This window comes from Rhamphochromis sp. 'chilingali', assembly GCF_963969265.1.
Source record: "Rhamphochromis sp. 'chilingali' genome assembly, chromosome: 10".
NCBI lineage: Eukaryota > Metazoa > Chordata > Actinopteri > Cichliformes > Cichlidae > Rhamphochromis > Rhamphochromis sp. 'chilingali'.
Window position 1 is genome coordinate 31032863 of NC_137937.1, and position 25214 is coordinate 31058076.

Consider the following 25214-nt stretch of genomic DNA (forward strand, 5'->3'; position numbering starts at 1 on the left):
GTGAGATTAACTTCAGGTACACTTCTGCAAATCGGTACACCTGTCTTCAATTAAAGTAATCAGTGGTGATTCATAAAGAATAAGATGGTGGGAAACTCAACATACATGAAAGAAAGTCTCATGTAGGTAACAAATATTGCCCCGGCACAACACACTCAGCACCTTTTTCAGTTGTTATTCAGCCTTCCTTTTGGTCTTTCCTCTCCCGACACAGCACTTGTGCAGACAGAAACTGCAGGTCTTGATGAAGATGAATATGAGGAGTAAAACTATAGTGAGGATGAAGCCCAGGACATCCAGGCTGTGATACTGGTACCAGGTGAGCTCATGGGCCTGGACCCTCAAGTGCTTGGCCCCTTTGTTTTTCAGTGTGAACTCGATCCAGAATACTGCCTCATCCAAAGCACTCATGGGTCTGTCGTGGTGGATGCTGGCCAACCGCATAGCATTTTCTTTGTACCTGTGAATGTGTATAAATTAGAAAAAACATTGTAAAAATGAATATCATTCATTATGGGGCGATCGTGGCTCAAGAGTTGGGCGTTCGCCTAGTAATTGGAAGGTTGCCAGTTCGAGCCCCGGCTCGGACATTCTCGGTCGTTGTGTCCTTGGGCAAGATTTCAAGATGGCGCCGAGTATGGCAGCCTCGTCGCGAGCTCCCCCAAGCAACGGCTTTCTTCTGTGTTTAATTTTACTTTTCCTTTATTTTTTCACGAGCAGCACTTGTCTCCTTGTGTACGACCGACAAACCTTACTGGACATAAAAGACGGTCTTTCTTATAACTTTCCGGAGTTCAAGTTTTGCAACACGGACGCTCCGTTTGCAGACCCCCCATTCATCTCACCTGAGACGCCTTTGTTCTCTGGCCCTGGAGGCCGCAAACGCCGACGCAGAGGGAGAAGATCTGGCGTTCTGGTTCGACTGAGACGGCGCACTTACAGACCACCTGCGGGACTGTTTTGATCACGCGGACTGGGAAATGTTTCACGTGGCTGCCAGAGACATTGATGAATACACAGACTCAGTCTGTGGATTTATCAGGAAATGCGTGGAAGATGTCGTCCCATCCAGAACAGTCAAATCCTTCCCAAATCAAAAACCCTGGATTAACGGAGATGTTCGCGCGGCACGGAACACCGCCTTTGCCTCCGCGAACACATCGGACTACAAACACGCACATTACCAACTCCGGAAGACGAACAAAGCAGCCAAACGTGAGTACAGGGACAGGGTGGAGCAACAGTTTGACAACCCTCGGAGTATGTGGCAGGGACTAAACACGATCACAGACTTTAGAGGGAAAACCAGCACACCGCAGACCACGGCCTCTCTGTGTGAGGATCTAAACGTATTCTACGCTAGATTCGACACAGCGAACACCATGAGACCGGACAGTGTGCGCACCGCGGATGACGTCAGTGCGCACACTGTGTCTGAGGAGGATGTGCGGAAGTGCTTCAGGAAGGTGAACGCACGCAAAGCTACTGGTCCGGACGGGATTCCCGGCCGCGTCCTCAGGTCATGCGCGGCTCAGCTGGCTGGAGTGTTCACGCACATCTTCAACCTTTCCCTCTCTCTGTCTGTAGTCCCAGCCTGCTTCAAAATGGCCACCATCGTCCCTGTACCCAAATCCTCCACCATCTCCTCATTGAACGACTGGCGACCTGTAGCCCTGACCCCCATCGTAAGCAAATGCTTCGAGAAGCTGGTCAGGGACTTCATCTGCTCTGCACTACCCGACTCACTGGACCCTCTACAGTTTGCATACCGCCACAACAGGTCCACTGATGATGCCATAGCCCTGACACTACACACTGCCCTGTCACACCTGGAGAAGAGAGACACGTATGTGAGGATGCTGTTTGTAGATTACAGCTCAGCATTCAATACCATCGTTCCCTCGAAGCTGGACAGGAAACTGCAGGATCTAGGACTGAGCAGCTCCCTCTGCAGCTGGATCCTTAGCTTCCTGTCTGACAGACGCCAGGTGGTCAGACTGGGCAGCATCACCTCATCCCCCATCACACTGAACACTGGTGCTCCACAGGGGTGTGTACTGAGCCCTCTCCTGTACTCACTCTACACCTACGACTGCACAGCCACTAACAGCTCCAACATCATTGTGAAGTTTGCGGACGACACTACAGTGGTGGGTCTTATCACCAACGGTGATGAGACGGCTTACAGGGAGGAGGTCAGCGCCCTGACCCACTGGTGTCAAGACAACCATCTCACCCTCAACGTCGCAAAGACAAAGGAGTTGATAGTGGACTTCCGGAGGTGCAGAGAAGTACACACCCCCATCACCATCAACGGCGCTGCTGTGGAGAGAGTGAGCAGCTTCCGGTTCCTTGGTGTACATCTGGCTGAGGATCTTACGTGGTCAGTACACACAAACAAAACAGTGAAGAAGGCGCAGCAGCGCCTCTTCTTTCTCAGGAGACTGAAAAGATTCGGCATGAGCCCCCGCATCCTCAGGACCTTCTATCACTGTGCCATTGAGAGCATCCTCACTGGATGCATCACCACCTGGTATGGCAACAGCACCGCCTACAACTGCAAAGCTCTCCAGCGAGTAGTGCGGTGCTCTGAACGGATAATTGGAGGTGAGCTTCCCTCCCTCCAAGACATCTACAGGAAGCGCTGCCTGAGGAAAGCGGGGAGGATCATCAAGGACTCCAGTCACCCCAGCCATAAACTGTTCAGACTGCTTCCATCAGGAAGGAGGTTCTGCAGCATCCGGTCCCGTACCAGCAGACTGAGAGACAGCTTTTTCCATCAGGCCATCAGACTGCTGAACACGTCATAGACACCTCAGCTTCACTACTGGAACTTCAACATTATGCACTCCACACTGTATATAAATGCCACTTGTTTTGCACATATTCAACTCTGTATATTTTATATATTTTATTATTATTATTATTATTATTATTATTATTATTTTTTTTTTTTTTACTATTTAATTTGTAAAAATGTGTACACACACACACACACACGTAGGAAAATATTTAGTATACACATCCAGAAATGCATACACTATTATATATTGTACATATATTTATTAGTTTCAGGTTGGCCATTCTTGTATTTTGCTCGTTTGTGTTGTTGTGTTTGCACATCTCTGTTGCTTGTGGGGCTCGCACACAAGAATTTCACTCGCATGTGCTGTGCCAGTGTGCCTGCACATGTGATGTGACAATAAAAGTGATTTGATTTGATTTGATTTGACACTTCACCCGTTGCCTACTGGTGGTGGTCAGAGGGCCCGGCAGCCTCGCCTCTGTCAGTGCGCCCCAGGGTGGCTGTGGCTACAATGTAGCTTGCCATCACCAGTGTGTGAATGGGTGCATGAATGGATGTGTAAAGCGCTTTGGGGTCCTTAGGGACTAGTAAAGCGCTATATAAATACAGGCTATTTACCATTTCTTTGCTTTTTCATTAATGAAAAAGCCATAAAACTCCAGACCATAAAAACTCCAGAAATTTGTATACAGAGGTCATTAAAGTTCTTCTCTCGCCACATCCGGTCGCAGCAGATGGCTCCGCCCCTCCCTGGACCTGGTTCTGCCGGAGGTTTCTTCCTGTTAAAAGGGAGTTTTTCCTTCCCACTGTCGCCAAAGTGCTTGCTCATAGGGGGTCATATGATTGTTGTTGTTGTTTTCTCTGTATCTATTATTGTACGATCTATTGTACAATATAAAGCGCCTTGAGGCGACTGCTGTTGTGACTTGGCGCTATATAAATAAAATTGAATTGAAAGTTCAGCTCAGCAGGGCTTTTTTGTGTTAGCTGGCTTCAAGAAAAAATAGTTTAAGGTAGATTCTTCACGTTTCATACTCTGAGCCTGCTCCATTTTTTTCCTTTTAAAGCCTGTTTTCAGTGCCTAATTTAAAGTGCAGATAGTTCAGAGAACTCACGATTTGTCATCGATGACGGTGTTGACTGCATCTCTTAGGTCCTCAGCTGTCATGAAGTTCAAATTGAGAATAACTGCAGCTCCTTTTTCCTTCATGTGGATCATGTTGTCTGGCTGGTCACTGAACATGGGTATGCCCACCATGGGAACTCCGTGGTAGATGGCTTCATAAATCCCATTTGTGCCTCCGTGAGTGATGAAAGCTCTAGTTTTAGGGTGACCTAACACATGCCAAATAACCGTGTGACATTGAAAGTTAGTTTTTCACATGTGAAAAAAAGGAGAATTTCAAGAACCTGGAACAAGTTTTTTGAGCCAAGATTGATTTGCACGTTCTAATACCTCTGTGCATTCAACTAATTTTTAGTGCAACCTCTTGGAGAAAAAGAATTAGCCAGGGTAGATTTGCACAGGGTGCAATATGTAATCAAGATCACATCTGCTAGAAAAGTATATAATATAATATAATTTCCTTTTGTTAATAAACAGAATGCTAACAACCTGCATTTAATGTTGAATGCATGTTTAATTTATGTCATTGCAGATTTAAGAAAGTCTGTGTTTGGTACCACGTTTGCGTACCTAGGAGGTCATTCCGAGGGATCCAGTCATATATTCTAGTGTTGGCACTCAAGGTTTCTGGTTTTTCTCCTTTGTACCTCCACAGCACCTGTAAAAATAACATTTCTTACTTTACATTTTTTCTTTTGTAGTATACTCACAGCCCAGTATATTTAAGTAATATATCACAACGTATTATAGAAAAACTAGAGAATGTGTAAATAACCCTGAATGCCTTTCCTTGCAACTTATTTTGGCACTCATTGCTGTCTTCTACTACCAACTTCCTGTTCGGGTGTAGAAGCTTTTATTTTGATGGGACGATTTCCTGTAAAATGTTTTTGGCGCAGTTTTCAGCGGTAGTCGCGGGAGTTTTGAAATGTGATGGCTTAACGGAGCCTATGGAGATTTCTTTTGTCATTAGCAGCCCCCTTGATAGAGGCACAAGGTATGGTTATGATATAAATAAGGACACGTTTAGATGTTTTTGTGACAGTCGCTACATTTGTTAAATGTTACGTTGAAACGAACTTCATGTTATAAGGTTTACGATTGTAAGAGTGTGGATTATTTTTGCTTACACGCTGTTTCTATGTATACATCCCCAGCTCTTACGGTGAGATTGATGGTTTACTGCCATTAAACCTTCAAAACGTCATCAGTAAAGTGTCATCCTTCATTCGGGGGGGTTCGCTACAGAATGCATTTCCTGAAGAAAATGCAGTGTGAATGCTGATAGTTGAATGTTTTGAGCTGGATTGTGATGATTCCTGAATGTTAAGTTAAAAATGCTGAATGAGCTGAAGAAGAGAATTTTTCACCTGAAAATAAAAGTGCTAAACAGTTGAAAGCTGACACAGAAGAAGTTTCAAAATTGAAAGGTAGCTCAACATGTTTAAATACACATTAGAAAAAGCTGAGTAATGACAAAAGAAAATTTAGAGTCAGAAAACATCTGAATGAATATTGAAATCTGATATTCTTTAAATGACTTGGAAGTACATATGTGAAATGTAAAAAAAAATTGAATCAGAACAAATCTAGATGAGTGTTGACAGCTTATATTCCTTAAAAAGTAGAAGAGTGGAATTATGTATTTTAAATGTCTAAAATCAAGAATCACAAATGGCAAAAAATGTTTCTGCATCTGTGCACATATCTGTCTCTGTGTTCGTGTGTGTCTGTGTGCGTTTATGCACGTGTGTCAAAGTAATAACAGAGATATTAAATTAGGTTAGATGAGTTTAATTGTGGGTGAATCCACTACAGACAGGTAAATAGTTTCATGTCTGATCATCCAGTCAGAAAAGATGATTCTAAACTCGATCAACTGACTCCAACTGCCCAGATTTGAACCACCTGTCTGCTGTAAAGAAATCCTCCAATGAACAACAAGCTTGGATTTAACAGGCCAATCAGAATGCTCTATCCAGTTGGCCTGCACTAACTACTGGAATACTATTACTCTATAGCAAAACCAAGTCAAATCTCCCTGACCGCACCTGTTGAAAAACTGCTTCTAAATCCAAAACCGTAACTCCTATCAAAAAGACCCTTTGAACCGTGAGGACATGTCTACACAACAGTGTGTTTTTATGTTCCTGGTGTCAAAAATGGGTTCACAGGAGCAATTTAAAAAGTGGGGTCATTCCTGCTGTTGATACAAATTTCTGACAGACTGATTAATTTCTTACTTTGGACAGAAAAGCCCACAAATAGTAACTGAAAGTCGCTGCAGTAAAGGCCTGACTAGGGATGGGTATCAAAAACCGGTTCTTGTTGAGAACCGGTTCCCACTGTTTCAGTTCCTTGGAATTGTTTGACATTTTTGCAAACGATTCCCTTATCGATTCCAGTCGCCCCGAATGACGTCACCACGTTGCGGAGCGTCATTTACCTGGCAGGAAACACGGCGCGTAAGCGGCTCAAACGCTCAAAAGTTTACGAGAACGGATGACAACAGGGCAACTTGCAATACTTGCAAAGTAGATACTTAATTTAAGGGAGGAAACACTACGAATATGCAAAAGCATTTGCTCACAAAACACATCCAGCCATCCATCCATCTTCATCCGCTTTGTCCGGGGCCGGGTCGCGGGGGCAGCAGCCTAAGCAAAGAGGCCCAGACCTCCCTCTCCCCAGCCACCTCCTCCAGCTTATCCGGGGGAATACCAAGGCGTTCCCAGGCCAGCCGAGAGATATAATCTCTCCAGCGTGTCCTGGGTCTGCCCCGGGGCCTCCTCCCGGTGGGACATGCCTGGAACACCTCACCCAGGAGGCGCCCAGGGGGCATCCTTGTCAGATGCCCGAACCACCTCAGCTGGCTCCTTTCGATGTGGAGGAGCAGCTGCTCTACTCTGAGCTCCTCCCGGATGGCCGAACTTCTCACCCTATCTCTAAGGGAGAGGCCAGCCACCCTTCGGAGGAAGCTCATTTCTGCCGCTTGTATCCGCGATCTCGTTCTTTCGGTCACTACCCACAGCTCGTGGCCATAGGTGAGGGTAGGGACGTAGATCGACCGGTAAATTGAGAGCTTCGCTTTTACACTCAGCTCCCTCTTCACCACGACGGATCGGTGCAGCGTCCGCATTACTGCAGCTGCAGCCCCAATCCGTCTGTCGATCTCCGGCTCCCTTCTCCCATCACTCGCGAACAAGACCCCGAGATACTTGAACTCCTCCACTTGGGGCAGGAACTCATCCCCGACCCGGAGTGGGCACTCCACCCTTTTCCGGCTGAGAACCATGGCCTCAGATTTGGAGGTGCTGATCCTCATTCCCGCTGCCTCACACTCGGCTGCGAACCGTTCCAGTGCGAGCTGGAGGCCCTCACCCGATGAAGCCAACAGAACCACATCATCTGCAAAAATCAGAGATGAGATTCTGAGGCCACCAAAGCGAAAGCCCTCCGCCACTTGGCTGCGCCTAGAAATCCTGTCCATAAAAATTATGAACAGAACCGGAGACAAAGGGCAGCCCTGGCGGAGCCCATCACCCACCAGGAATGAGTCCGACTTATTGCCGGCAATGCGAACCAAGCTCTTGCAACGGTTGTATAGGGATCGAATGGCCCGTAGCAATGGGCCAGACACCCCATATTCCCGCAACACCTCCCACAGGACACCCCGAGGGACACGGTCGAATGCCTTCTCCAAGTCCACAAAACACATGTAGACTGGTTGGGCAAACTCCCATGAACCCTCAAGTATCCTGGAGAGGATAAAGAGCTGGTCCAGTGCTCCGCGACCAGGACGAAAACCGCATTGTTCCTCCTGTATCCGAGGTTCGACTAACGGACGAACTCTCCTTTTCAGCACCCTGGCATAGACTTTCCCAGGGAGGCTGAGGAGTGTGATCCCCCTGTAGTTGGAACACACCCTCCGGTCCCCTTTCTTAAAGATGGGGACCACCACCCCGGTCTGCCAGTCCACAGGTACTGCCCCTGATCTCCACGCAACATTGCAGAGGCGTGTCAACCAGGACAGCCCTACAACGTCCAGAGCCTTCAGGAACTCGGGGCGGACCTCATCAACACCAGGGGCTCTGCCACCAAGGAGTTGTTTAACTGCCTCAGTGACCTCGCCCCCGGAAATTGGCGGGTGATTCCCCTCATCCCCAGACTCTGCTTCCTCCTCGGAAGACGTGTCAGTGGGATTAAGGAGGTCCTCGAAGTATTCCTTCCACCGCCTGACAATTTTCTCAGTCGACGTCAGCAGCGCTCCGCCAGCACTATACACAGTGCAGGTAGAGCACCGCTTTCCCCTCCTGAGACGTCTGACGGTTTGCCAGAATCTCTTCGAGGCAGTCCGAAAGTCTTTTTCCATGGCCTCTCCGAACTCCTCCCACACCCGAGTTTTTGCTTCAGCCACTGCCCGAGCCGCATTCCGCTTGGCCTGTCGATACCTGTCGGCTGCCTCCGGAGTCCCACAGGCTAACCAAGCCCGATAGGACTCCTTCTTCAGCCTGGTGGCTCCCTTCACCTCTGGTGTCCACCATTTGGTTCGGGGATTACCACCACGGCAGGCACCAACCACCTTGCGGCCGCAGCTCAATGCAGCAGCTTCGGCAATGGAGACGCTGAACATGGTCCATTCGGACTCAATGTCCCCAGTCTCCCTCGGAATGCTGTTGAAGCTCTGCCGGAGGTGTGCGTTGAAGATCTCGCGGACTGGGGCCTCTGCTAGACGTTCCCAGCACACCCTCACTACGCGTTTAGGTGCACCAGGTCTGTCCAGCGTCTTCCCCCGCCACCTGATCCAACTCACCACCAGGTGGTGATCAGTTGACAGCTCAGCCCCTCTCTTTACCCGAGTGTCCAGAACATATGGTCGCAGATCTGCTGATACGATTACAAAATCGATCATCGACCTACGGCCTAGAGCGTCCTGGTGCCACGTGCACTTATGGACACTCTTATGTTCGAACAGGGTGTTCGTTATGGCCAAACTGTGATTAGCACAGAAGTCCAATAACAGAGCACCACTCGGGTTCAGATCAGGGAGGCCGTTCCTCCCAATCACGCCCCTCCAGGTCTCGCTGTCGTTACCCACGTGAGCATTGAAGTCTCCCAGCAGGACAACAGAGTCTCCAGGTGGAGCACCCTCCAGCACCCCCCCCCCCCAGGGACTCTAAGAAGGCTGGGTACTCTGAACTGCCACTCGGCGCATAAGCGCAGATAACAGTCAGGACCCATTCCCCGACCCTAAGGCACAGGGAACAAATCCTCTCGTCCACCGGGAAAAACCCCAACATACCGGCAGCAAGCCGAGGGGATATTAGGATACCCACTCCAGCCCGCCGCCTCTCACCAGGGGCAACTCCAGACTGAGACAGAGTCCAGCCCCTCTCCAGGAGACTGGTTCCAGAGCCCAAGCCATGTGTAGAGGTGAGCCCGACTATATCTAGCCGGTACCGCTCAACCTCACGCACTAACTCAGGCTCCTTCCCCACCAGAGAGGTGACATTCCATGTCCCTATTGCCAGTCTTGGCAGCCGGGGGTCAGTCCTCCAGGGCCTCCGCTCCTGGCCGCCACCCGGCACACAATGCACCCGACCCCTATGGCGCCTCCTGCGGGTGGTGGGCCTGCGGGAGGATGGGCCCATGTCTCCTCTTCAGGCTGTGCCCGGCCGGGCCCCATGGACTAAGGCCCGGCCACCAGACGCTCGCCCTCGGGCACCCTCCCCGGGCCTGGCTCCAGGGCGGGGCCCCGGTAACCCTATCCCGGGCAGGGTAAACTGTTCCCTCGGTGTCCTTTTCATAAGGGTCTTATGAATCGCTCTTTGTCTGGTCCCTCACCCAGGGCCAATTTGCCATGGGAGACCCTACCAGGGGGCAAAAGCCCCCAGACAACATAGCCCCTGGGATCCCTGTGACACACAAACCCCTCCACCACGATAAGGTAGCGATTCAAGGAGGGGTCACAAAACACGTGATAACCTTAAATGAATGTCATGTTTTTAATTCCGCTCCGGACTCGTGAATCTCAACCCAGCAGCAGCGGTAACGTTTGCACGTCCTCTCCCGTTAATGCGGCAGGTAAATAATTAACTAACAGTGCATATTATGTTAGCGCGATCTGCCTTATTACAAAACCTGCTATTACTGTGCATTTAGGTGACCATGATGAGACAGACAGAGTCTGGCTGGCTCAGATGCTGGCAGTTCTCGCTGCAGTCTACCGGTAGCGTCTCCTTTCAGGCCAGGATAGATGAATGTCACTGAGCAGTGACTAAGTTTGTGGTAAAAGGCTTGAACCAGTGTTGCCAACTCCTCAGTAAGGAAAATCGCTATTGGTTGTCCTAGAAGTCGCTAGAAGTCGCTAAATGACGTCATCGCCTAATTTGCATAATTGGTCATGCTAATCTAATTGTAACCTATGTTGTTGGAGAGAGAAATAACATCGTGGAAGAGACAAAGTGAGTAAAAAACGTCCTAAATGCATTTAGAGTTTATTTAGAACTACAAATTAAATTTATTTTAGCAATTATTGTTTTTTTAATGTCACAATTCCAACCCTGCTCCTTTACCCGGGCTTGGACCGGCAAAAGTGACCTGAAATAGGCACTCTGGTGGAGTTACTTTGTGTGTGTGTTTATAAGTAGTTTTAAACCTTGTGATCCACAAAACAGCATAAGAGTAAAAGAGTAAAAGAAGAACTGACTGCGTTACAGCACCCACTGCTTGTTGAGAGTAAAAGCGATACGCGCTTTCACGTCTTTTTTTAGCGACTTTTTTTAGAAAAAAAGTCGCCAAGGGGTCTGAAAACTCGCTAAATATAGCGACAAAGTCGCTAAGTTGGCAACACTGGCTTGAACCCATTTGCCACAGCAGATGCCCCCAATTTTAGGTAAGTGAATGTGTTTAATTGTAGGCAGGGACATTACTGGATATTCTTGTGTAATTGCTACTGAATAATTTATGTTATGCTTTGTTATTGCTACAGAAGAATATTTATTTTATTATTTTACATTTACAATTTTTTTTCCTGGGGACCCTGTGACACCCCATTGAAGAGCCGTAGGCTGGATCTCTTAAGATCTCACTGTTGGGTTTGTAAGGCCATGTTACTCCTAAATTTCTATCTTGTTCAAAGAGAAGATATAAAACAAAGTTCTAAGCTAATCGAACTTAGTGTTCTCCTTTTTTAAAAAGAATCGATAAGAGAATCGATAAAGAATCGAATCGTTAAACAGAATCGAAAATGGAATCGGAATCGTGAAAATCTTATCAATACCCATCCCTAGGCCTGACAGAGCATTACAAAGGAGGTAACCCACTACTATCTTGTGATTTTCTTGACTTCAAGACTTCAGGCTGTCATTGCCAGCAAATGGTTTTCAAACAGGTATTAGAAATGAACATTTTATTTTCATTTTTATTCAATGTAATTTGTCCAATTACTTTTGAGTCCCTGAAATGAAGGGATTGTGTGTTTTCGTTTTCTTTTTCCTTTTTTTTAATGCTTTAGTTCCTCACATTTTCATGCAAGGTATGTAGCTCCCGTTAGCCACCACGCGGACAAGTTCTTGTTTACAGATGATTTATTCAATGTTCGGCGACAAGATCACTCAGCGTCGTCATCATCATCATCATCGTGAGAACTACCCAAAGAAAACGATTGCAATAAGCAACATGTTTACAATAACTCTTATCACAGTAAATCCAAACAATAAAGGTATAGACACATAAATGCCCTTTTATGGCACTTTCATTGAAACTGAAATTAACAGAGGCACCCTGAACACACCTCATTGCCTGCTGTAGCCAAACGGGAGAAAGTCCGTTCTTCGCGCGAGCCGCTACTCCTCTCAACGGTGAGTCCACAATTGGGTTTAATTTAACTTAACTTAACTTATGTGTTCTTTAAAACTTAAGTCCAGTTTAAAGCAGTAGGACGATGCAGCTGAACTCACAGAGCGCCATGCTTCTCTGCTCTAGTGTCACCACAAACTCAGTCCGTGCTGCACGTTACTTCCGCTACCACCAATTACAAAACAAAGTTCCACAATTAAAGGAAACTTACAAATATAAACACAAGAAAAACATTGGAACACTTCACTGTTAGTTACACTCCCACCAAATCACCTGTGATTTTCCCATAAAACGTAACATGTATGGATATAACAAGAAATCACATTTAACATTAATTGAACTTGTGGATTGGCAAAGTGACTCTTCAATTAGCCTCCAGTAGAGTTACAGTCTTTTGAATAGGTCTCTCCAGATAGGTTGGTTTTGTGGTGCGCCTTCCTCTAGCATCTAGAGTTGAGTCACTGATCAACAACCTCACACTTCTCACCTTTCCATCCTGTCCCAGATAGACATCTATGATCCTTCCCATCTTCCATTGACTACGTGGAGCAGAATCATCCTTGAGAAGCACAATATCATTGACTTTCGCATTTCGTCTTGCTCTGTTCCATTTTTGTCTGCTCTGAAGATTCAACAGATATTCCCTTTTCCACCGTTCCCAGAAGCTGTTGGCTAAGAACTGTACTCTGCGCCATCGTTTTTGCAGGTACACATCTTCCTTGATAAACTTTCCAGGAGGTGGGGGAATAATGCTTGACTTCATTGTCAGAATGTGGTTAGGTGTCAAGGGTTCTGGACCAGATGGATTGTGCAAATGCTCTGATGTTAATGGCCTGCTATTCACAATTGCCATAACTTCGTAGAGGAAGGTTCTTAACGAACTGCTGTCGAGCCTTTTAACTGCTTGGTCGAGAACGGATGCCAGAACATTACGCACGGTGCGTATTTGGCGTTCCCAAACCCCACCTTTATGACTTGCAGATGGTGTGTTCATAACAAACTCACATCCAATTTTCTTGAGGTTCTCTCCATCCATCTCCTTCATGGCTTCAGCGAACTCGTGCCTTGCACCAATGAAATTGCTGCCTTGATCACATCGAATTTGCCTGACACTTCCACGCAATGCAATAAACGAACGCAAGGCATTGATGAATGCATCAGTTGTTAAGTCCTCAAGCATCTCAATATGTATGGCTCTTGAGCACATGCATGTGAGTAAAAGCCCATAACGCTTAAGCTCCTTTCTGCCATCCTTGACATAGATAGGCCCGAAGCAGTCCATCCCACAATATGTGAAGGGTGGAGACAACTCCGTGCGTTCTTGTGGGAGGTTCGCCATCCTTTGTCCTTCAGTGTTCCGTCTAAACTTCCTGCATTTTGTGCAGTTGTAAATATGAGAGGAGACTGCCTTACTGCATCCAAGAATCCAAACACCATTGGCTCACAGCTCGTTAACAGTCATACCTCGACCTTGGTGCTGCACCTTTTCATGATGATGCTTGATGAGCAGTGTTGCCAAATGGCTTCCTTTAGGAAGGATAGCTGGGTGTTTCACATGGGGGTGAAGACTGGACATTGTTAAGCGCCCTCCAACCCTGAGTACACCCTGCTCATCAAGGAATGGGTTTAATTTGTGCAATTTATTTGCCTTGTCAATTGCCTTGATTTGCCCATTAAGCTTGAGACTCTTCATGGTTTCAGCAAGGTGTGTTGCTTGAACCAGTTTGATGAGAAAAACTTCTGCCTCCTTACGCTCCTGCAAAGTGGTGGGTTCACTAAACCTTGGTTTGTGGCCTTTAGCTGCCCTTGCTCTGCGTTTCAGTATGGCTACAGCTTGTACTGCTCTTGCCCAATCTGAAAACCTTTCAAGACGATCTAGCAGTGACCTCTCTTCCCTTGAGTGAATTTTGTGGACATGAGTCTTTCGTAACTCTGGGTCATCTTCTGATATTTCTCCCACTGTGAACACACTACTTGGGAGGTTTAGCTGCCACAGAAAATTTGGACCTCTAAACCAGTTAGATGCCTTGAGCTGTTCTGCTGTCTGTCCCCTAGAAGAGTGGTCAGCGGGGTTGTCTTCTGAAGCAATGTAGTTCCATTGGTCAGGATGTGTGCTCTGCTTGATACGTTGGACACGGTTTGCTACAAAAACATGAAATCTCCTTGCATCATTGTTGATGTAGCCAAGGACAACCCTTGAATCAGTCCAAAAGTATTCCTGCAGGCCTTCCATTTCAAGCTCTCTCTGGAGCATGTCACTTGTGCGCACTGCCACCACTGCTGCAGAGAGCTCAAGTCTTGGTATAGTTGTTACCTTTGAAGGAGCTACCCTTGCTTTCCCCATCACGAGGGAACAGTGCACTTCTCCCGATGCGCTTATTACTCTCAGGTATGAGCACTCTCCATAACCTGAGGCACTGGCATCTGAAAAATGATGCAGCTCGTATTTCACAACTTTGCCAAAGCTTCCTGGTAGGTAGCATCGTTGTACCTTTATGGTTGCTAGATCTTGCAGTCCTCTCAACCAGGATTCCCACTGGGGCAGCAGATGGTCTGGAAGAGGATCATCCCAACTAACTCTCTCGAGACACATTTGCTGGAGGATTTTCTTTCCTAAAAGGATGAAAGGTGCGACAAAGCCAAGCGGATCAAACACCGAGGCCACGGTGGACAATACCCCTCTTCTGCTCATGGGTTTTTCTTTCACCACCACTCTAAACTGGAAATCATCTGATGTGACACACCATTGTACACCAAGGGCTCTCTCCATGTGTGGTTCATGAAGAGCCATATCCAAGTTGTTGGCTCCTCCAGCACACTCTTCCTTTGGGATTGATGACAACACCTGCTTACTGTTGGAAATGAACTTATGCAACCTTAAGTTGCCAGTGTTGCAAAGCTCCCTTGCTTCATTCACTAGCTGGATTCCCTTTGCTTCGGTGGATACACTAGTCAAACCGTCATCAACATAAAAGTTTCTTTCTATGAAGCGGACGGATGCTTCGCTGAAATTCCCCCTTGCCATTGCAGCAAGATGTTTGAGGCCATAATTAGCACAGCCTGGAGACGAAGCAGCTCCAAACAAATGGACTCTCATGCGATAGACTGCTGGCTGTGCTTCTAAATCTCCATTCTCCCACCAGAGAAAGCGGAGGTAATCTTGGTCTTCTGCCCTCACGTGAAATTGGTGGAACATACGTTCTATGTCACACATGATTGCAACCTTTTCCTTGCGAAACCGACACAAGACACCAACAAGGGAATTTGTCAGCTCTGGACCAGTCAATAGATGATCATTTAAAGATGTCCCCTGAAACCGGGCTGAACAGTCAAAAACAATGCGGATTTTCCCAGGCTTTTGCGGGTGATAAACACCATGGTGTGGGATGTACCACACTGGGTGTTTGTGGAGATCAGCCTTGGGGATCTTCTCAGCATCTCCACGCGCTATGGTCTCTTCCATGAAGGTTTTGTAGTCCTGGTAATATCTGCTGTTTCTCCTTAATTTCCTTTCTAGGTGCTTAAGGCGATGGATAGCACACACCATATTGTCTGGCAAGCTCGGCCTTTCTCGTTTAAATGGAAGAGGCATCTCAATATGACCATCTTCTTTGTGTTTGATTCCTTGTTTCAATTTCGACAAAAACTGGAGGTCATCTTGAGAGAAGTGATTGTCCTCAGCAACTCTCTCATTAAAGTCACATTCAAGCTCTTTAATTATGTCAGATGAGATGACTTCCTTGATCTGTGTTCTGCATACATAGTGAACTTCCTGTTTGGGACTTGATGGAAGCTGAAGTTCCGGTGTCACTTGCCTTGTGATGACTTGATGACTCACTCCAATAGTGTCTCCACAGTCTACGTATGGGCTGCCATGTCCAATAATGCTCCATCCCAAGTCTGTTCTCTGTGCAAATGGTTGATTTTCTTCACCGCACACCACCTCTCTAGGAAGAAGTGCCTGAGAACAGTTGTAGCCAATTAGTAGACCAACATCACACCCTTGACGAGGAACAATCCTATCTGCAATCTGCTCAAGATGGGGCCATGCCATTGCTGTCTCTGGTGTGGGTATGTGGTCTCTGTTCGCCGGAATGAACTTTCTTGTGTAGGTTGTAGGAAGAGTTATTTTCTTCTCTGAGTTGAATCCTCTAACTTGCAACCCAGAGATCCTTTGGCAAGCTACAACTTTGTTTGTAGAGGCCATAGTAGATAACTTTAGCTTGACCTGTTCCCCCTTTGCATTTAGAGAATCTGCTGCCTCCTCAAGAATGAAAGTTGTGTCACTTTGCGTATCAAGGAGAGCATACACAAGTGTTTCTCTGTCAGGCTCTTTCATCATTGAAACCCACACAGGAATGATTGTAGATGTCTGAATGTTGGTGTTGTCATGCTGAACTCTGTTGGATGTTGCTTCACTTACAGTGGGGCAAAAAAGTATTTAGTCAGCCACCGATTATGGAAGTTCCCCCACTTAAAATGATGACAGAGGTCAGTAATTTGCACCAGAGGTACACTTCAACTGTGAGAGACAGAATGTGAAAAAAAAATCCATGAATTCACATGGTAGGATTTGTAAAGAATTTATTCGTAAATCAGGGTGGAAAATAAGTATTTGGTCACCTCAAACAAGGAAAATCTCTGGCTCTCACAGACCTGTAACGTCTTCTGTAAGAAGCTTTTCTGTCCCCCACTCGTTACCTGTATGAATGGCACCTGTTTGAACTCATCATCTGTATAAAAGACACCTGTCCACAGCCTCAAACAGTCAGACTCCAAACTCCGCCATGGCCAAGACCAAAGAGCTTTCGAAGGACACCAGGAAAAGTATTGTAGACCTGCACCAGACTGGGAAGAGTGAATCTACAATAGGCAAGCAGCTTGGTGTGAAAAAAATCAACTGTGGGAGCAATCATCAGAAAATGGAAGACATACAAGACCACTGATAATCTCCCTCGATCTAGGGCTCCACGCAAGATCTCATCCCGTGGGGTCAAAATGATCATGAGAACGGTGAGCAAAGATCCCAGAACCACACGGGGGGACCTGGTGAATGACCTGCAGAGAGCTGGGACCAAAGTAACAAAGGTCACCATCAGTAACACACTACAACGGCAGGGAATCAAATCCCGCAGTGCCAGACGTGTTCCGCTGCTGAAGCCAGTGCATGTCCAGGCCCGTCTGAAGTTTGCCAGAGAGCACATGGATGATACAGCAGAGGATTGGGAGAATGTCATGTGGTCAGATGAAACCAAAGTAGAACTTTTTGGTATAAACTCAACTCGTCGTGTTTGGAGGAAGAAGAATATTGAGTTGCATCCCAAGAACACCATACCTACTGTGAAGCATGGGGGTGGAAACATCATGCTATGGGGCTGTTTTTCTGCCAAGGGGACAGGACGACTGATCCGTGTTAAGGACAGAATGAATGGGGCCATGTATCGTGAGATTTTGAGCCAAAACCTCCTTCCATCAGTGAGAACTTTGAAGATGAAACGAGGCTGGGTCTTCCAACATGACAATGATCCAAAACACACCGCCCGGGCAACAAAGGAGTGGCTCCGTAAGAAGCATTTGAAAGTCCTGGAGTGGCCTGGCCAGTCTCCAGACCTCAACCCCATAGAAAATCTGTGGCGGGAGTTGAAAGTCCGTGTTGCTCGGCGACAGCCCCAAAACATCACTGCTCTCGAGAAGATCTGCATGGAGGAATGGGCCAAAATACCAGCTACTGTGTGTGCAAACCTGGTAAAGACCTATAGTAAACGTTTGACCTCTGTTATTGCCAACAAAGGTTATGTTACAAAGTATTGAGTTGTATTTTTGTTATTGACCAAATACTTATTTTCCACCCTGATTTACCAATAAATTCTTTACAAATCCTACCATGTGGATTCATGGATTTTTTTTTCACATTCTGTCTCTCACAGTTGAAGTGTACCTCTGGTGCAAATTACTGACCTCTGTCATCATTTTAAGTGGGGGAACTTGCACAATCGGTGGCTGACTAAATACTTTTTTGCCCCACTGTATTGCTATAGCTTCTCTTTCTTCTAGCTGTTCATTGCTTTGTTCTCTGTGTCTAGCTTCCTGCCTTATTCCTTCAGTCTTTCGTGTCTTTTGTTCTCTTTGATCATCGTGTAAGCAAGTTGGATGCCTTTTCTGGCATGTACTGCAAGTGCTTCTGTACTTACAGTCTCTCGAGTGATGTCCAGGCTTTAAGCAACCAAAGCATAGCTTATTATCTTGAACAAACCTGTGTCGTTCCAATATTGGTCGTTCCAAAAATTTTCTACATTTGTACAGACTGTGGCCTGGTCTTTCACAAAACAGACAACTGCTGGCAGCAATCTTCTCATCAGTGTTTGTTGTTAGAACTTTAGCTGCAGGAGTCTGGTTTCGTTGTGGCTTGACCTTTTCTCCATCGAACTGTTTCAAGGCATGGAGTGAAGTCACAGGATTGCATGCGATCCTGGCTTCCCTTATGAGAAACTGCACAAACTGGCTAAAGCTTGGAAATCTGCCAGTCTCCTCCTCTATCGTCAACACTTTCCTATTCCACCTTGATGTCAACCAATCGGGGAGCTTGGAGAGGATTTTTTGATTCTCATTGCAATCATTAAGAACCTCTAGACCTTTAATCTGGCTTTCCGCAGCTTCACAGCTCCGTAGAAAGTCCACAAATTCCTGAAGTTCCAGACTGTCCTTGGAGCCAATTCTGGGCCATGCACTGAGTTTGTCTCTGAAGGCTTTGGCAATAAGGAAGGAGTTTCCAAATCTCTCATCTAATACTTCCCATGCTGCCTTATAAGCAGCCTCAGTGCCTAACAGGAAATAGTTTTCAACAGCCTTCTTAGCTGGTCCACTAACGTACTTGCACAAATAGTAGATTTTCTCAGAGGCTGGTATGTTTTTTCTTTCGATTAAAGTTTGAAAGGCAGCCTTCCAGTTCTTATATTTTAGGGGGTCACCACTGAATGTTGTCAGCTCTGGCATAGGAAGACGACTGGCACTAATAGAATCTGCTAATAACATGGCAAGTGCTGCGATGCCACCATCATGCTGTGGATGTATAACAGCTTGTTGTGGTAAGTGTAACTCTGGTGAGTTATGTATGTGACTTGTGTGCTGAAATCGGTCCCCTTCCCTTTGGCTTTCAGTTTTACATCCATGCAGTAACTGCTTAATTTCTTCTTCTGAATCTTCATCTTGCTCTTGCTCATACACTTGCATGGTTGCCTTAGCCACCCTTAACTGTTTGAGTGCTTCCAATCGTTCCAGTTCCTTGCGTTTGTCTTCCAAAAGCTTTCGCCTGGCAGCATTTTCAACCTCAAGTTTTGCTTGTAACTGTGCTTCTTCTTCCTCCATTCTTAAACGTCGTCTGCAGGCTTCAGCTGTTTGTTCTGCAATCTGTCTTTTATCTTCAGCCTCCAGCTGCAGAAGCTCTGCTTGCTGACACTGTTGTTCATGAAGGATTTCCAGTGTTGCTTGGGCTGCAGCCATTTTAGCAGCAGCTTCTTGTCTGCTCATGGATGACGCACTGGAGGACTTAGAAGCGACTCTTGATGCAACGTGTGACTGTTTGTATTGACTGGAAACCTGTGAGTGCTTACTGACGCCATATGATTTCTCAGACATTAAAAAAGATTCATCTACATTAAACTGTGGTTTGACTGGTGCCTTTCCTCTCAAACGTCTTTGTGCAGTCTTAATAACAGTTCTTGTTACCTCCTCGCAAGTATCAATTCTGCGGCGTGCATTGTTATCAGGAATGTCCACCTGACGCCAATTTTCATATGCTGTGTTTAGTTCGCTGGAAGCAGTATTAATGTTGTTTATTATTGCTTGCAGCTCTTCATCTGAACAATTGTCAGAAATTGAATGGTTAGCATCCTTTGCTAGAACCTTCCACTTTTCGTACTTGATCTTAAAACTTTGCTCCAACTCCTTAATCCTTTGGTTTAACATTCCTCTTCCCTTTTCAGTTAAGGTTCTTGACCTCTGGCTTTTACGAGGTGGGTTTTGAATTTTTTGTTGCGCACACTTACTTGTTGATGGATGAACATCTGATGTTACTCGAACTTCTTGTGGACCATCTGTATTTTGCAGAGGAGAACTGCACAGTGGAGGGTTTTGCTGAGGCCTGGTCACAGTCTCTGCCTCAGGATTGTCACTCAGTTTAGAGAGATTTGTGACTGACATGTTAGGCTAAGTAAAGGAGTCTGATAACATAAAATAACACTGCTTATAGCTTGTAACAAACTTGGTTACTTCCTTTGAATAAAACCTTGCATAAAATCCAGGACTGCTTTAGTAGCTTATTCTTATAACCCTTAAACACATGTCTGAAATCACTAACAACCCTTAAAGACACATATTTTTCAAACTCATGATCAATTGTAAACTTGAACCTTCTTGCTTGCAGCTACAATGAAGCCACTTCAGGACACCCTTATTAACACTTTAAAGCATCCAAACTTGCAAATGGTCTTCAGGTTAATTTTCTGCAGCACACTTGAGAAGATCAATATGTCCTTTCTTTGAATTGTTAGGATGAGCAAACCCGTTCTTGGCTTCTGGCAGGAGCTTGGGGACCCTTGTAGACACGCTAGAGATGACTTATGTTCCTTTCTTTCTCGCCCACTCACAAGGAGCAGATGAGTTCTCACTGTAGCTCCCGTTAGCCACCACGCGGACAAGTTCTTGTTTACAGATGATTTATTCAATGTTCGGCGACAAGATCACTCAGCGTCGTCATCATCATCATCATCGTGAGAACTACCCAAAGAAAACGATTGCAATAAGCAACATGTTTACAATAACTCATATCACAGTAAATCCAAACAATAAAGGTATAGACACATAAATGCCCTTTTATGGCACTTTCATTGAAACTGAAATTAACAGAGGCACCCTGAACACACCTCATTGCCTGCTGTAGCCAAACGGGAGAAAGTCCGTTCTTCGCGCGAGCCGCTACTCCTCTCAACGGTGAGTCCACAATTGGGTTTAATTTAACTTAACTTAACTTATGTGTTCTTTAAAACTTAAGTCCAGTTTAAAGCAGTAGGACGATGCAGCTGAACTCACAGAGCGCCATGCTTCTCTGCTCTAGTGTCACCACAAACTCAGTCCGTGCTGCACGTTACTTCCGCTACCACCAATTACAAAACAAAGTTCCACAATTAAAGGAAACTTACAAATATAAACACAAGAAAAACATTGGAACACTTCACTGTTAGTTACAAGGTATTTGCATTAAAGCTGAAAGTCTGCACTACAATGGCATCCGAGTTATATCATTTAAAATTACAAAAGCCAAATTAGAAAAAAGATGTCTCTGTCCAAATATTAATAGACCTAACTGTATATTGAAGCGTGAGGTTAACTTGTCATTAGAAATCATCAGCTGTTGACAAACTCAGATTTTTCACACTCTGTATTAGGAAAACAAACATAAATATTGTGGAAATAACATGGAAACTGGGCACTTGCACGTTGAAATGTCCACACTCTGCAATGTCATTAAAATTTTTTAGTTTTGGTAGTTCTGGTTTTCAGAAGTAGAGCACTCTGAAACTGGTTATCTAAATCATGAAAAACTACTCCATGCTTTCAGGGTTTGAACAAACTGATTACAGTTGACACAAAGATTATCCTCTGACCTTTTGTGGGATCTGAGCGAGGCCTGAGGCTATCATGTTGGCCTTCTCCTTGGTGACGTTGTTGATCATGGATCCTAAAGTGAAGATCACAATGCCATCATCTCCAGAACTCTGCACAAATTCCTCCAGATCCTGTAACAAGTCAAATATTATCCCACCACCAGCCAACCAGCTGTTTTCTCATTTTTGTTCAACATTTTGATGGCTTCACTGCTCCTGTCAGGAATATTCTGTGATGTAATGATTAATCAGATGGTAATGGTTGAGTGTCCTTACCTCTGGTAAAGGTTTAGCAGGTCTGCAGTGGATCCCACCAACATATTTGAAGTTGGGGGGGAAAGGACGAGGGAATTCAAAATCCCAGTAGGTTCGGATTAACCAGATGTCTGCTTTACTCATCAACTCACAGGCACTGGTGGGAGTTCCTGTTGCAGTGCATAAGTAATGGACATCAATGTATCACCAATAGTTTATGCAAGGCATCATATTTTCTTAATCAGATCTGATGGGATATTAAAAAACTGTGCTTGTATTATTAGCAGATTTCAAATAGTTTAAGTCAGTGCTTCATGTCTATTTGCTCACCTTTGACATCAGAGTAATATCTGTCTAATACGTTCCAAAAAGTGTGATCAATCACAATGTCGTGGAGAGCGTAGAAGAGAAAGTTCCACACTCTCTCTGAGAAGTCCATCTTATCTGTGAGTTTGCTCATGGCACCGGGAACAAAGGATGGTGGAGCAGGCATCTGACCACAATGCCTCTCCCAGTTATTAACTGGGGAGCTGCGAAAGGACAAGATGAGTGGGATCCCCAAAATATCTGCTACTAAGTCACTGCCAGCTTTGATGGGGTCCGCCAAGAGAAGATCGTAATTTCCCTCTTTCAACTTCTTCATGATGACTTCTGATTTCACCACACCGTCCAAATACTGAAAAGAAATCTGAATGTGTGTGTTCACATATTTAACGGATCTGGTGAAGATCTCCCAGTAGTTCAAATAATCCAACTCGTATAATACGAATTGGAGGAGCTCTTCCAAAAAATCTTCTATAGTCTCCAATGAGAAAGAGGCATTGAAGGGCTCATAGTGAAAGCGGGCAGGTTCATTGGTGTTCATGTACATTGATGAGCTCGGGACCAGTACAGTTACCTGGTGTCCCCTGTCAACCAGCGTCTCCAGAACAGGCTTCATGTTTATCCAGTGGCTACCATCAGTGTACCACACCAAAATATTTCCTCCATTTGCACTCCATGTCGCACAAAGTACCAGCAGGATGCAGGCAGAGAGACGCAGATCCATGGTGTCTGAATGTCAGCAGGAAAACTACCCGTGGTCTGATTCTTTGGTGAAAGTATATCAGGAAAGATAATTATTAACTCAATAAATCTGAACTCTGACTCATATCTGTCTGTGCTATCACAATGGGTTAAAAGGTAGTCACAGTAAAGTTGACTGTACTGAGAAACAAGACTGATTTCTAACCAGGAAAGATAATTATTAACTGTGCTATCACAATAGGTTAAAAGGTATTGATAGCAAAGTTCACTGTGCTGAAGGAACAAGACTGATTTCTAACCTGTACCAGTATGCTAGGGAGGCTGTGGATGACCCAGGTCTTCTGGGTATTTGTCTGTCTGCCTCAGATTCCAGGGGGGCATTATTAATTAAGTATATTTTGTGATACATCTGATAGGTTTGTAGTTTGAACCTATTCACTGGAACGTTCAAGACAATTTAATTATGCAGCAAAAGCAAGACACAAGTAGGCAAAGTTCTTCGTGTTACTCATGCATGAGGGAGAGGACCACGACAAGCGCCGTTCCTTCGCTTGACCCCAGTCGCTCTCGTCCACTCCCCCATAACATTGTTCTTTTATTGAGCTCACATAGGTTCATTAACATATGATGTCTACATACACACAAAGAGTACCTTGCCTGTGCGTTGTGTAAGTGTGTGTGTGTGTGTGTGTGTGTATGGGGGGGGGGGGGGGGGGGGGGGGGGTCAGTGTGTGACCCCATAAATGACTTCCTTAAACCTGCTGGTCTGGAAGTTCATCTAAATAAAACGCACTTAGACTAAGACTGACATAGCTACGTTTATCCTACCATAAAACAATAAAACAAGGTAGGACCTCTCCCCTGCTCCCAGGATGTAGGTGTGAATGCCAGAACACTCTGGATTGCACACAAAGTCTTTGCAGACTATTAAGGATCAACCCTCTACCAACATGGCATTGATTATACAACTCTAAGCATATATGAGTAGATATTTCTAAGCATAAATGACAATAAACAATACAAATCTAACAACATCCACAACACAACAGGATTGTTGTGTGTAGCACTGCTGTATGGCACTTCAGCTTACCTCATTATATACCAGAGATCGCACATACCACTTTTTTATGTCTGATACCGATATCATAAATTTGGATATCTGCTGATACGATATGAATCCGATATAGTGTATTTCTTAATCAATAAAACTGTTTTTTTAATATCTCGCTGCATTTTGTATAAGTTCATACTCAAGTTTTAAATAACAAAACACTAAAGCTATTCTGTTATACCTGTATGCAAAAAATACACTGCACCCAAAACATTTCATAGTTCAGCAAAACTGATCAATCTAATAAACTTAAACCTACTCCATCCTCCCTATTGTTGTATTTTAAAGAGTACTTACCAGAAATATTAAACAACCTAACTAATAGGGTTGCCGACTCCCAGCAAAAAAAATAGGGAACTACCCTCCGCCTCGTGATGTTTAATCAACTTTAATTTAATGCACGCGTAAAAAAATAAAAAGCACAGAAATCAATTATTTTTCTACAATAATTAAATAGATTCAACATCTTTCTTCAACAGAACAGAAAAAGTACTATAGTTTACCAGAGTATATATTAGACTTAACCCTTGTGCGCCCGCCTGTTCTCGGGGCGTGGCTCGTGGTGACCCCCCGAGGGGCGTGTGTGTTGTTATTAGGATGGTATTGATGATGATGATGATGGGGGTGGTGGTGGTGATGGGGGGTCTTGGTAACCCCCCTGGGGGGGGGGGGCATATGTGTGTTGTATGATGATTAGGGTGGGGGTCCTAGCGACCCCCTCGGGGCATATGTGTGTTATGGTGATTAGGGTGGGGGTCGCTAGGACCCCCCGGGGTATATATGTGTTATGATGATGATGATGATGATAGGGTTGGGGTCGCTAGGACCCCCACGGGGCATATGTGATGATGATGATGATGATGATGATGATGACGATGATAGGGTTGGGGTCGCTAGGACCCCCACGGGGCATATGTGTGTTATGGTGATTAGGGTGGGGGTCGCTAGGACCCCCCCGGGGCATATGTGTATATATGTGTACACATATGCGCGGGGCCGCTTGTGTTATTACGGCGTCGGTGGCGTCTGGGGAGCGGCGGTGCAGGAAGAAGCGGCGCAGTTGGGACAGTACGTGACGGCGCAGTTGGTGCACACGTGCACTCGGCACTCGCGGCACAGGATCTTGGTCTTGACGTCTTTGCTCCTGGGACACACGCGGCACCTTCGCCTCTTGACCGGAGAGGAGTCGCGTGGCGTAGCGTCAGAGGCGGCGGCGGCACGAGCATCGCGCTCGTCGGCGTCGGCACCGTCGGCCTCGGCGGTAGTGCCTCGGGCCGCAACTCTGCCTCCTCCTCCTCCTCCTCTGCCTCCTCCTCGCGCTAACGCCCTGGCTTCGAGCATGGGGCGCGCGAGCGCTTTGCCCAGTCG

General features: G+C 45.8%; 1 protein-coding gene across 1 annotated transcript; it reads right to left on the reverse strand.

Annotated features, from left to right (window-relative positions):
- Positions 1-46: 46 nt before the first annotated feature.
- Positions 47-22791, reverse strand: LOC308404402 (UDP-glucuronosyltransferase 2A2-like). The gene is made up of 6 exons (XM_080894428.1): positions 22040-22791; positions 21731-21879; positions 21455-21586; positions 4503-4590; positions 3922-4141; positions 47-460 (listed from the first exon to the last, which is right to left on the reverse strand). The coding sequence occupies exons 1-6, from the start codon at positions 22755-22757 to the stop codon at positions 175-177; spliced, it is 1593 nt and encodes a 530-aa protein (XP_080750554.1). The 5' UTR covers positions 22758-22791; the 3' UTR covers positions 47-174.
- Positions 22792-25214: the final 2423 nt, after the last annotated feature.